Below are 12,181 nucleotides of genomic sequence, written 5' to 3'. Positions count from 1 at the left end.
AAGGCGAGGAAGTGTGGGAGTGAGGGCAGCTTGAGAGCAACCCACCAAGAAGCTTTCTCCCCATTGCATGGCGTGAAGCCTCTATCATGGGGAGACCATTAAAGGGCAACTTGCAACCCACCAAGAAGCTTACTCCCCATTGCATGGCGATCATGACTCTCGCCCTTGTCCCCTCCTTCAAATGTTGTGAAGGAAGGTGAAGCTCCTTAGGAGAGATTTTCACCGTTGATTCTTGGCACTCCCTCCTACACACTATAAGCCTTCATCACATCACATCCCGCTTTCTCCTTCATCCAATTAGGTGAAAATAGCTTAGAGCCCCGTCCCACCAACTGCATGGAGGGACTCAAAGTGCTACAAGTGCAAAGGCTACTAGTCACGTGGAGTGCTTACAACACATGAAGGGGTTCAACACTTGCGTTCCAAACGTTGGAAAACTTTGCCCTAACCAAGTTTTTGCAAAGCATCAATAATTTGTGCTGCAAAATAGCAAGTGAAACCATTGCTATTGCGCAACCTTTCGTGTGACACCTATGAGCACTTATAGTGCATGAAAAGCCACATATACTAAAGCCCCTAGAAGTATTTAGTGAGACAGGGCTCGTATTGCCTAATATTCTGAAAGCTTCTATTTTTTTAGAGAAGAACATGGACTCATGAGGAAATAGTAACTAATAACCCTAGTCACCCCTAGTGAAACACGGCTCGATGTCCGTCACTTGCCTTGTTGGCAAGGGCGTAATGCAGGTTACGTTTTGCTCTGGCGAACAACATGCAACATGAATGGCATGCTGCCAACTCACAATCGCACAAATCCAGGCGGACATGTGTGATAGGGGCTTTGAGCAGGGCTAGAAAAATACACTTTTCCCAACCGAAGAAATTAAGGGAAAACTTGAAGTTCTCCAGGCTTTCAAGTCAAGTTTTGAAGCTTTTGCTGGTAATTACACTAAAATTTGTAGAAATCTCCAGGTTTTCTTCAAGGCAAACTCAAAATCTAACCGGGATTTTAGAATTTCAGCCGGTTAAAATACACTGGACCCGGTTTTTTTATAACACTGGCCCTGAGTTTCCTTTTTGAAAGGCAGACAGGAGAAAGACTAAAACTTAAAAGTACTGAAAGGAGGAGGCTCTGATAAAGGCACAAAAAACGCCAAGATTTTGGAATTTCAAAGTTTTGACCCACGATGAGTTTGAGGCGCTGTCCTTCCCAAAACGCGCACATCCCATGATCCCACACGCACTCACACACGTGCCACCAACAACTCTAACTAGTAACCCCTACTCTCTGCACACACGATCTCTCTCATCATCCACATGATGATGCCCAGCTTTTCACCTTCTGTCAATGCCAAGCACCACATTCCTTTTTCTAAAGTTGAACAAACGTACTTTTGTTCTTCCACTCTCCACTCTGTATATATCACAAGAAGTTTTGGACAAATTCTCACAATAATTCCCACATTGTGACTTACCTCAACATCATGAGCTTCTGTGAGGGAGGCACTGCATACCTAGCTAGGTGCGATTGGGGACAGGGACCGCCGGTCCCCCCTGCCCCCAATCGTACCTAGCTAGGTATGCGGTGCCTCTCGAGCAGAAGCTCATGATGCTATTCATTGTAAGATAAACATTGGAAAAGACTTCGTTTTCCTACATGAGAAAATTTCTGAAACTTCTTGTGGTACACAACAAATTAACACTACACCTTAATTACATTTTGCATTCACCGCTTGGTATCAGCAGCTTAGCTTGCACATCTGATGCTTATGTACCACAACTGACAACAGACAAATTACACACATGCTAACTGTATAATCAACCCGCCCGCTTTGCCGGGCTCCCCCAAATCCTGTACATCGACCACCGCCGCTACAACGGCACAGCCGGCGGCAATGCAGCGATTGAGATCATAATATAATATATTCATGATTGTGCTTAGGTAAATTTTGCCCCTTTATGTTGCTTTCCTCTCTTAATCCCCATATATAAACGGCGCCAACTGCAGCAATGGTTTCAAGCAATCGTCCCCAAACTTCCTTGCGAAGAGAAACGTGCCGTTCCTCCTTAGTGTCATGATAAGCTCTCCTGTCACCTCCTCCTGCCTGTACATGCGAGGATGCGCCCCATCTGCCGACCTCACCGACCAATCGACATTTGTCAGCGTGAATCCTGTTGCACATTTCCCATCTTCCATATCTATCAAAGTTGGAAAGTAATGCTCCTCTGCATAGCAAGCATTTGCATTTGCACATGGCAAGCTCAATTTGCTCCAAATCTTGTTATCAGAGACCACCATTGCTGCGTGCTTGTGATTTAGCACAAAAAATTGAGAGCCCACTCGAAAGCTAGAAAATGGCACCTCCGGTAGCATGGCGGCCTCTGAACCCCTTGACGCATAGCGGCCCGCCAGTGTTGGTTCATCCTTCAATATCTCAATGAAGCTCTTCTTTGATGCCATCACATGATCATACACATTGCGGAAGCTGACGAGAGGGATGCAACGGTCAGAGAGGACCGCAAAGAACTGGTTATCAGGATCATCAAGCAGCGCATTTGCGAGAAGGCGACGCGAAGCAGCCGCAAGGCTCGGTGCACCTCGCTCTGTGAGGCCTGGCGGGATGAGCCTCCCCCAAAACACTCCTGCACTCTTGCGGTCGAAGACACCCACACGGAAAGGATCTAAGTGCACATAGATGTTGTACTGGTGCTCATGGCCACGGAAGAATAGGTTCCACAGAGGGAGGAAAGGCAAAGGCCCTCGCGTTAGAAACAAGAAGGCAATTTTTGATGTGCGCATTTTGCCTTTGCGAGGCTGGCATGCAGAAAGCTCATGTGAAACTGGAGCTGAAGCTGCTGCCCTAATCTTTCTCTCATCGTACTTAAGCATAGCGGTTCGAGTCGCCTCTGCAAAGATGGCCCTTTCGAGCAATTCCTGGTCCGACCAGCTATGGAAAAGCTCTGCTCCTCTGTCCTGAACGATGCTGTAGCTCCAGGCACAAGAGCTGCGGTGCAGACATGGGAGCTCGGGGAAGATGGCCGAGGCCAGGCCGGCCATGGAGGCTGAGCCGAGAAACAGAGGGTAAAATGCAAGAATACAGACAAAAGCGGCGGAGGCGAAGCAGAGAAAACAGAAGATGAGCCGCATTGGGCATGCCTTGATGAACGCTGAAAATGTGGAGGTAACCATGGGGGAGAGAGCGGGAGAGACGCACAGAGGGAGAATCAAGGGCTGGTTGTTTTGCACGTTTGGGTTTCGTGAATTGTCTTTTTGTGTATGCAAAGCTAAAGATACAAGAGTCCACTATTTATAACTGGTCCCCCCACTTCACGCTTCAAACTTCCCTTCCCTACAAAAGCCGGCCAGCCTTCCCTACAAAAGCCTTGGAAGCCTGCGGCAGAAGCCCCAAAACCAAAGGGTGCGCACATGTACTCTGAGTGCAGTGCTGCCTCAAAATAAGGAAGCTGTTGCACGGGCCTCTTTGCGCACACAAGCTTCCTCTCTGCACGGAAATCCCTCTCTCACCCTCAAGCTTCGCCCTTAAAATTCCAACTGCACCGTCCAACTATGTGCAAAGCCCTACTATTACGCATTTGTTGTAGCGGTTGTTCTTCTCCCGCTATGGTTGGCTTTTAGCTACATGTATGCACCTCTTCATAAGTGTTGCTCATTGATTGGAGCAAGAGAAGCTCCCGAGTTTCCAACCCACACCCTCAACTGAACCTAGCCCAAATTACGGCTTAGATGCCCCCGCACGGGAGGGGTAAGAGGTAGGAAGAGAATGATGAGACGTTTGATAGGACTCTAGCTCGCGCACACGCAATATGGAGAGGGGGGTAACTTATAAATATTTAAATGCACCTCAAGGAGGGGGAGGGGGGGGGGGGGGGGGGGGGGGGGGGGGGGGGGCAAAATAGTTACCCCTCCTTGTGTGAGTGCCTCCTTACCAATGTAACTCTTTTCTCGGGTGTATTCACATGTGCACGCTAGAACTTGGGATGTTGTTTGCAAAAACACGGCCTTCAATATACTATAAACCAGAAAAACTTGCAAAATCTTGGTCAAATTCCAAGCTTTGTTTTCAACGACATCGGAAAAATTCTACTAATTTAGTGTAAAGCCGGCAAATCGTTCAAGTTTTGGTACAAAACCAAGAGAATCTTGATTGTGTCACAGGTTGGAAAAATGAGCAATGTCCTCACAAAAGCATTTGCAGGTTTCCAACCTTCCCTACACAATGCCTGCCACTTCTCAACAAAATACCTGCAAATGGCTTTGCCTTTTATGCATGATATCAAAGACTCTCTACTTGCTTGACAAAACAAAAAGACAACAAACTCAACCTTACTCCTAACTAAGCCATGCAAATGTGCCTTGGTCTTTATAGCTGCACATTACTTTCAGTGTGCAGTATCCTTTAAAAAAAAATTTAAAAAAAAAGCAAAACTCACAATTGTGAGTGAATTATATTGACCAGCCCAAAAAATTACAAGGTGTTGTCATGCTCATGTTCAACCATGACGTCATCCAGGGATCATAATTACATCGTCTATCACGGCAGCCACCCCTACCAACCCACCCCCTCATCCTAGATACACAAGGTCCATACTCTTGCCATTCTGAAATCTTTTATTTCCTGATGGCCAAGATTTGCCCCCATCCTAAGCATTCCATCTGCTGACAACAAGGCAGAAGTAGTCCTTAGTGTGCAGTATCCTAATCTCCATGCTTGACCAAGACATTGCCTTCAACTTCACGTGCACTCTCCATCTCACATTACAAAAGCACCACATGAACTCTAGTGAACAGTATGCCTAATATTTTCTTGCAATAGCAATTGTTCAATATCTGAATTCTTTTTTACACGGGTGGTGGAAGGCCTCAGAACAAAAATTTAAATAGGGTAGAGGGGCTAGTTTAGAGGCACCCAACTTGGGAGACCAATTTTCAATGATCTGTTGAATCAAATTTGGAATGGAAGAGTGTTTTTAAACCGCTTGCGCACCATGTATCTCCAATAGTGGGGGCATTGCATTTCCGGGGTCAAACGACAGAGATCGACAGCAAATATAAATATGTGTGTTAAAAAATTGGGTGCGAGAGGGAAGACTATCGAGGGCCAAATTAAAGAAATTTTGACAACGAGACTTCAATGTAGAATCTGACGGCCCAAAGTCCATCTCCGTTGCGCTAACCACACAACATCTCATGGATTCATGTCTCTAAATTGGTCACTAAAGGTGGGTCCCAAAACTGGGACCCGTCTTTTAACTGGCTCTTCTACCCTATTAACTTTCATTAAGGTTTGTATCCCCTTGACTCACATCTCATTTGCTACTTAGAAGTGTGTAATTGTGACGTTTTAGGGATTTGACGTGTTCATATAAGTCTATGCAGCTTATTGTCATGAATATTGGTTTCTAACCTTCTAGAAGCATTTTCCAACTCAAAATGGCAACTTAAGTCTAGGGAAAGCAAGGGTAATTATTAACTAGTTATCTCAGTCATAGGTACATGTCAAGAAAGGATAAAAATATCTCGGGCAGCTTTGATCAAAGGTACAGGACAAAGGAGATGATCGAGAGCAATTATAAGAGTCTAAAAATAGAAAGTGATTGTGCTAAGCTCAAGTCATGAGAGTAACTCTTGAGACTCCAAGTAGAGTGAAATTCTAACTTTCCACAAATTGTCTAAATTCAGCAAGTTTAAATTGTAGTCGTGAGTGAGTCTCATAAGCCTCCAATACTTGTGCAAAGGTCTTGCACCCAAGCTAATTAATCAACATGGAAGTTTATGGTTTTCAATAAATGAAAAGAAAAAGCTAAAGACTAAGGCTAGACCAGCTCTTCCTCATTTACGAAGTTGACTCTAGTCTTTGTTTACTAAGCTTGGCTAGGCCACATGCTTGAGTTGCATTATGAGGTATTCCCACCTCATTAGTCAAGTTGGACGTATTCTAATTGAAAACTAGTTGCACAGTTGCACAAGCATATAAAGAAGGGCTTGTTGGACTTTTGGCCTTCTTGCTCCTCTCACACACTCTCTCAAGTGCCCTTTGGCAAATAAAGCTCTCTCTCTCTCTCTCTCACACACACACACACACACACGCACACACATGGGAGTTCTAGAGACGGACTTTATGCTCAAGCTCTTGGCTATGGATGTAAATCCAAGCCAATGAAAGTTTCTTCTTCTCCATCTCTACTATGCTATTGGTAGGCTATGATAAGATCTTTCCCATCAGCAAACGTACATGGACTATAAATTTTCTTGCTCAAAAAATACTTCTTTTTACCCTCATCTTCCTCTTTTTCTGCAATTTCTTTCTCCCCGCCGCTGGGGTGTTTAGGGTTTGGGAAGGAGGGCTATACCGTGGAATCTTGAAGAACACCATCTTCTCAATTCAAGAAAGGCTCCACAAGAGCACAAAAATGTATTGTAACAAAGCTTTGGTTTGAGAGGATTATAATAAAAGTCCTTTTAAGGGGGACGGCGGGCTCCAAGCAAATCCGGTCCTCATCGAGTTGTCAATCTTAATTGGTTATCTCTTTGAATTATGTGCATGATTATTGTGTTTTTAATTTTTGATTGTGTAAAGAAATCAGTGTGGCACAACCTATGATCTTGTTGCTATCTTTCTCTTAAGGAAAACTCTCTTCTTTCATAGTTAAATTTTGTTGAATCTTAAAATAAGCATTAGATTCTCTGACATTGATATCAAAGGATGAGGTTTCTCTTTATCAAAGATGAGGTAAAGGGGCCAACTTAAGGCCACCTAAGGGGAGAGTGAGTTTTAGGAGCCAGAATTGGAGCTTTTTGGGTGGTTAGGGTATTGGTTGGTAGCGCTATGTGTCTCTGCACATGTGGAAGAGAGCTAAAGGTGTTGCACTTAAAGGAGCTGAGGTAATTGTACAAAACAAAGATTCCTTTGTATTAAAAAATGGAGTGGAACAGAGGACTATGACACCCCTACCACCTACCTAGGGGCGTTGGAGTCTAGGTGTGGTGGGTATCTATGAATGGAGGAGAGCCTACCCTTCATGGGCCATTCATGGGTTTATAAAGAGCCACCCTCCAAGGATCACGTATACAACCCCTATCCAAATGGAAACCTCCCATGCATCTATTAAAAGTGGACTTCACACAGTAAGTCCTGGTTCCCTACGTCGGCAGTCTCTGCCACTCGTGCTCTGTCATGCATGGTAATTAATGCGCTCGCGTCTCTCTCGCTCACCCAAGCACTCGGCCATGAGTGGAAGGCCTCCATTGTATGTGGGACTAAGGAGCAGCTCTCTCTCTCTCTCTCTCTCTCTCTCTCTCTCTCTCTCTCTCTCTACACATGCCATGTCCAGCCAGCTCTCAAGCATCAAGGTTTTGGTTTCATCTTACCCCACACCTCATGTTTGTTGCAGAGCTTATCAAGCATAAGCTATGAAAAATGTAAAACAGAGAGATGGCTACTTCCCTGGACAATGCAGTGATGCCAAGGCTTTGGAGTGCCCAGGATAGTCATGGTGATGCAGAGATTCCTCAAGCTCGAGGATGATGTTTACAAGGCAGGGAGCTCGAGGATGATCTTTACAAGACAATGCCACGTCTTCAACGCATAGCCAAACGCATTCCCTCCTTGGAAGAGGCTTTGAACCTCTATGATCTAATAGAAAGGTCATGGATGAGCTTCCGAGTTCCCTTGACAAAGCCATTGCCCCTGCATCTGCTGTGTTGAAAGTCTTTGATGCCATGCATGACCTGGAGAAGTCTCTCTTAGGTGATTCCTAGCATGATTTCATCTGCTACAGTAGTCTCATCTCCCGCCTCGAGGAGTCACAGAAAGCAGCACTGCTTCCCTTGCTATGCATGCATTCTCAACTACAGTCCCTCTGCAGCCCCATCCTAGATTGAGCAGATAGTGCCCATGTGAGCATACACACCTTGCTAGCCCTGCAGTCCATAGAGCCCAATTGGCCAAGTAGGCTAAGCTGGCTACATTTCTTGTCACCCTGCAAATCCTTAGGCTGAGAAACCAGATTGAAGATGCATGACAAAGTGCAGGTAGAGATTCAAGCAACCATTGAACAATTGGTGCCCCTTTCAGTCTTCGCCCATGAGGTAGCTGCCTACGCTTTCATTTTATGTGTTTTTCCCCCTGATCTTCAAGGCATGCCTATGTCCAAGCCTCCTTGATATGCTAATGTGTTGATATGTGAGTTTTGCAGCAATGTCGTCTTGTCTCAGCTGCACCATGAAGGTTTTGGTCCAAGATTGATTGCTTCTCGTTTTTTGAGATCAAAGACTGAAAGAAAACGGTGTTGGCTGCTCATAGTTCTGGTTCGGTTGCTGTTGTGATTTCTACATTGGCATCAGGGTTTGTGCACCTGTGGGGAAATTGATCGGGTGAGGCTTGTCCTCACTCAGCAATGGTATTTTACGAAGTGCTAAGTTTGACTTTATTGCGTGGTGGTGTCTTATTGTTTGTGAATAAGTGACCATGTTTTGTAATCGGTCTCAACACTTGAATAAACAATTTTATTTACCTATGGAATGTAAAAGGCTTTCTAAAATGCAAAGTAAAACAAAATGAATTTGATGACAAGGTGGTAATATATGTAACATCCAAAATACCGTGTTGCATTGACACTTGAGACAGATAGAAAGTGGATAAGCTCATCAAAAGTAGCTTGACCATTGAACAAGATGTGCGCTTTGGGTAAGGACAGACAGAATTCAAAATCCTTGATACATAGAGCATATGTAAACTGGGATGGCCGCATGGGATGTATATTGAAGAAAAATAAGACCGGTAAATACATTGGGGTGCCAACATGAAAGATATGTAGTAGAAGCAGATATATTGGGGTGTTACGAGAATATCAAACTGAGTACTTAGGGATGTTACCAACCAAAAAGAAAAAAATACTTGTCAGATCAAAAAGGAAGTCAAGAATGTGTTACTCGTTGCTGGCGCATTTGGTTGAGTCTTTGTCTTCGTGCAAATGCATGATAGTTTTGATCAACATGAAGTGGCCTTCGGTATAGATCATCTGTAGGACCACCCTCCCACAATCCAGACCTTAACCGTGTCTCAAAAGCTTGTTGTTGGATCTCCCAATTCTTTCGGGATTTCCTTGCTTCGTGTGCTTCAAGCCTTTTTTTCTTTTCTACCTCCCTTTCTGTTATGGTATGAGCCCTCTTTTGTTACTTTTCTACACGCTTTGTCTCCTTTTCCTTTGCAATTTCTTCCTTCTTTGATGTTTTGGCTTTCATACTTTCCATATATTGGGAAGATGTTAGAATAAGACTATTGGTGTAGTCAACAAAGGCTTCTCGATGCACCTGTCTCACACAAACCTCAGTCCTTGGTATTTGCAGAAGATCAACGATACATGTGCTCTCATTCATCTGGGTGAGATCCAATGGATGTTCGTTTTCCATTCCAAAATTGTGTGTCCTAGTTTGATCCCTTACTGGAGTGTCCATCTCATTGCTTGTGTGAGGGTTTTTGGCCAATGCGCTTGAGAGGTCTACATTAATTGTGTACACTTCCTCAACTGTACATAGGTCTTCATGTGAAGCACCTTGAAACGTAGATAAATCATATGCTTCCATTAATTGTGTGAACAACATTGCTTGATCCACCTCTCCTTGTGTTTGTGATATATCCACACCAAGCTGAGTTGCCAAATTATTAAAGCAAAAATTGTATCATCTTCCATGTTTGAATGCATGGGGTGTTGGGTACCTGAGATGGATTTTCATCATTGTAGGACTGATCTTCTCTGGTTGCTGTTGTAGAATCTTCCACCAGTGTGATATGACTGCTTGGCATTCCCTCAAAACAAACAGCTGCTGAGTCCAATGGCCATATGCTAGTTGCACGGAAGCCGACCTTGATATTAGATTGCGTGAAAGAGGATTTGATTGCCTTTGACACAATAGATGCAATTCTGTTTCTGAAGCTTGCCTTGTTGAAGATTTGTGTTGCCAAATGTCTCTCTCCTGCCGAAATTGCACTTTTAGTGACTTGAACACACTTACATCTAAGGGCTGAAGTTTATGTCACATATGTGCCGATAGAGTAATTATGTCAATTCCCTTTTCATAGCCTTTTTTACTACATCTAGGGAGACATGGCTTCCATGCCCATCTAGGATGAGAAGATGCCTACTAGACTTACCCACAATTTTGGTAATGAATTTGTCAAAATGGAGCAGTCACGTTGCAAAAAGCTGCCCAGTCATCCAAGCCTTCTTCTGCATCGCCATTGTTGCTCCATGTTCGCAATGCTGAATATAATTTCCCATGATACGACTACCTTTAAATATGTAATAGGAGGGAATTGCGTTTCCTGCAGCATTCCCACAACACAGTACCGTCATCCACTCGTGTGAATCGCAAGTAACCCCATAGACTACCTTTTCCCCTTTCTTTGCAAGAACCTTCATACCCTTGTCCTGGAGCCTTGAAATCTAGTTTCATCTGCGTTCCATATGTTGGTAGAGGGGTATATGTGTTCTGTATAAAGCTTTTTGAGGTTGTCATGAAGTGATTTGACAATTTCTGGGCTAAATCTGCTTGCTCTTGATTGGTCTAGTCCTTCTGACACTCTAAACAGAAGGTTAGGATGTCTTCTCCGAAACTCTTCCCACCAACTCTTTCCATGGGATTCCATTAGAGAACATTGTATGTCTTGTTTGACATATTTCGACGACTTTTAGCTTAACATCTAGTATAGACACACCATGGCCTGATTCACACTTCAGGAAAATCCATTGTAAAAGCGCCTCTTCTTCTTGAGAACTTAGCTGAGCTGGTGGGCCTTTCTTCTTCTTTTGAGTCCTACCTTCCTCCCAGTTTGTTATAGCAGATTGGTTGATTCCAAACTGTAAAGAGCATTTCCTTAGGGAAAGACCCTCATCTCGTGCTTGTAATGCTTTTTCCATGTCCTTCTCTGTCCACCTCAAAATTGTTCGCTTATTTCGCTTTTGTACTGGCTTGATTGGCTGTCCTTCATCTTCTTGCGCCAAGTGACAACAGTTCTCTGCAAATTCTGCATGTATTTGGGAGTTCGATGATGCTCTTGTTGGTGGAAAATTCACCTTGGCCTGTTTTATCAATGGTGGTCTTTTGCTTGTTGTACGATTTTGCATGTTTGCTATTTTGGGTGTTGAAGTTAGTGCTCTACCATGGCTTCTTCGAGGATTTTTTGGTGGGGTTGGAATGGCAGTGGCGTATCTCCTTGACATTTGACCCTTGTCCTTCGTTGGTGATTGAATGTGAACATTACTTCTAGCAGAAGTAAAACACACTCTCTTCTTGCACTTTGCTGGTGATGTGGTCTTTGAAATTGGATGGAAATGGTCTGTATGTGGATAACCACCTGTGGATGATGTTGGTGTCTGGTTTGCTTGCTTCCTCTTGCCCATTTCAGTGACCTAATCTAAGAAATTTACCATAAGAACATAAGCACAAGATGAAAAATTAACGAAAGCAATACAACCAACAAATAGATGTGAACATGTTAAGCTTACCTCTTGTGTAAACCAAACTGTTCTAGTCTGATATGTTTTCTAGCAGTTTGGAATACTCTTTTACAGAAAATTTCCTTTTGGAGCTTGTCTTGGAGGATCCTGAGGGAGGTTTTCGGTTGGTGTTTGGCTTGTGGTTGATATGGGAAGTTTGGGTGAAATGAATGGGTCTTTCTTGTGAGGGTGCTTGCACATAAAGATAGGTAACACGTGAACTTTACCACAACAACACACTCTTCCGCCACTCTTATGACAGAGAAGGGATGTGCACAAAAAGGCCTCTAGTTGTGGATGTCTCTCTATCAGACAAGATTTGCATTCACATGGTGCACTTGAAGTTGCCATTCGGTGAGTGAGCATTTTACTGGTTGTAAAAGTGTGTTGACTCCTTCAATGTCCTAGACTCTGATGTTCTTGCTTTCTGGAGCTCCTTTGTGGGGTTGAGCTTTTGAATTTTATATTTATAATAGAAAATCCAAAGAAATAGGTGGTTTTCATCTTAGATATCGCAGGTTGTTGGTCTTTTAGAAGCCATGGCGGCAAGGTGAGAATGGTGCAGGTAGGTGTACTGCAAATGAGTTGTACTGCAACATGTGTGTTTTCAATTTCCAAATGCAACCTCCAGGTTTAGGAGGATTGTACAGAGTGCAGGGCT

General features: G+C 43.8%; 1 protein-coding gene and 1 pseudogene across 1 annotated transcript; both read right to left on the bottom strand.

Annotated features, from left to right (window-relative positions):
* Positions 1–1,676: 1,676 nt before the first annotated feature.
* Positions 1,677–3,291, bottom strand: LOC147439848 (glycosyltransferase BC10-like). The gene has a single exon (XM_086484417.1). The coding sequence runs from the start codon at positions 3,188–3,190 to the stop codon at positions 1,976–1,978; it is 1,215 nt and encodes a 404-aa protein (XP_086340543.1). The 5' UTR covers positions 3,191–3,291; the 3' UTR covers positions 1,677–1,975.
* Positions 3,292–9,196: 5,905 nt separating this feature from the next.
* Positions 9,197–10,443, bottom strand: LOC147439847 (uncharacterized; annotated as a pseudogene).
* Between the last annotated feature and the right edge of the window lie 1,738 nt (positions 10,444–12,181).

The sequence above is a fragment of the Adiantum capillus-veneris genome, chromosome 16 (assembly GCF_014529385.1).
Source record: "Adiantum capillus-veneris isolate H3 chromosome 16, ASM1452938v2, whole genome shotgun sequence".
NCBI lineage: Eukaryota > Viridiplantae > Streptophyta > Polypodiopsida > Polypodiales > Pteridaceae > Adiantum > Adiantum capillus-veneris.
The sequence above is the reverse complement of the archived record's forward strand: the minus strand, read 5'-3'. Positions and strand labels throughout refer to the sequence as shown.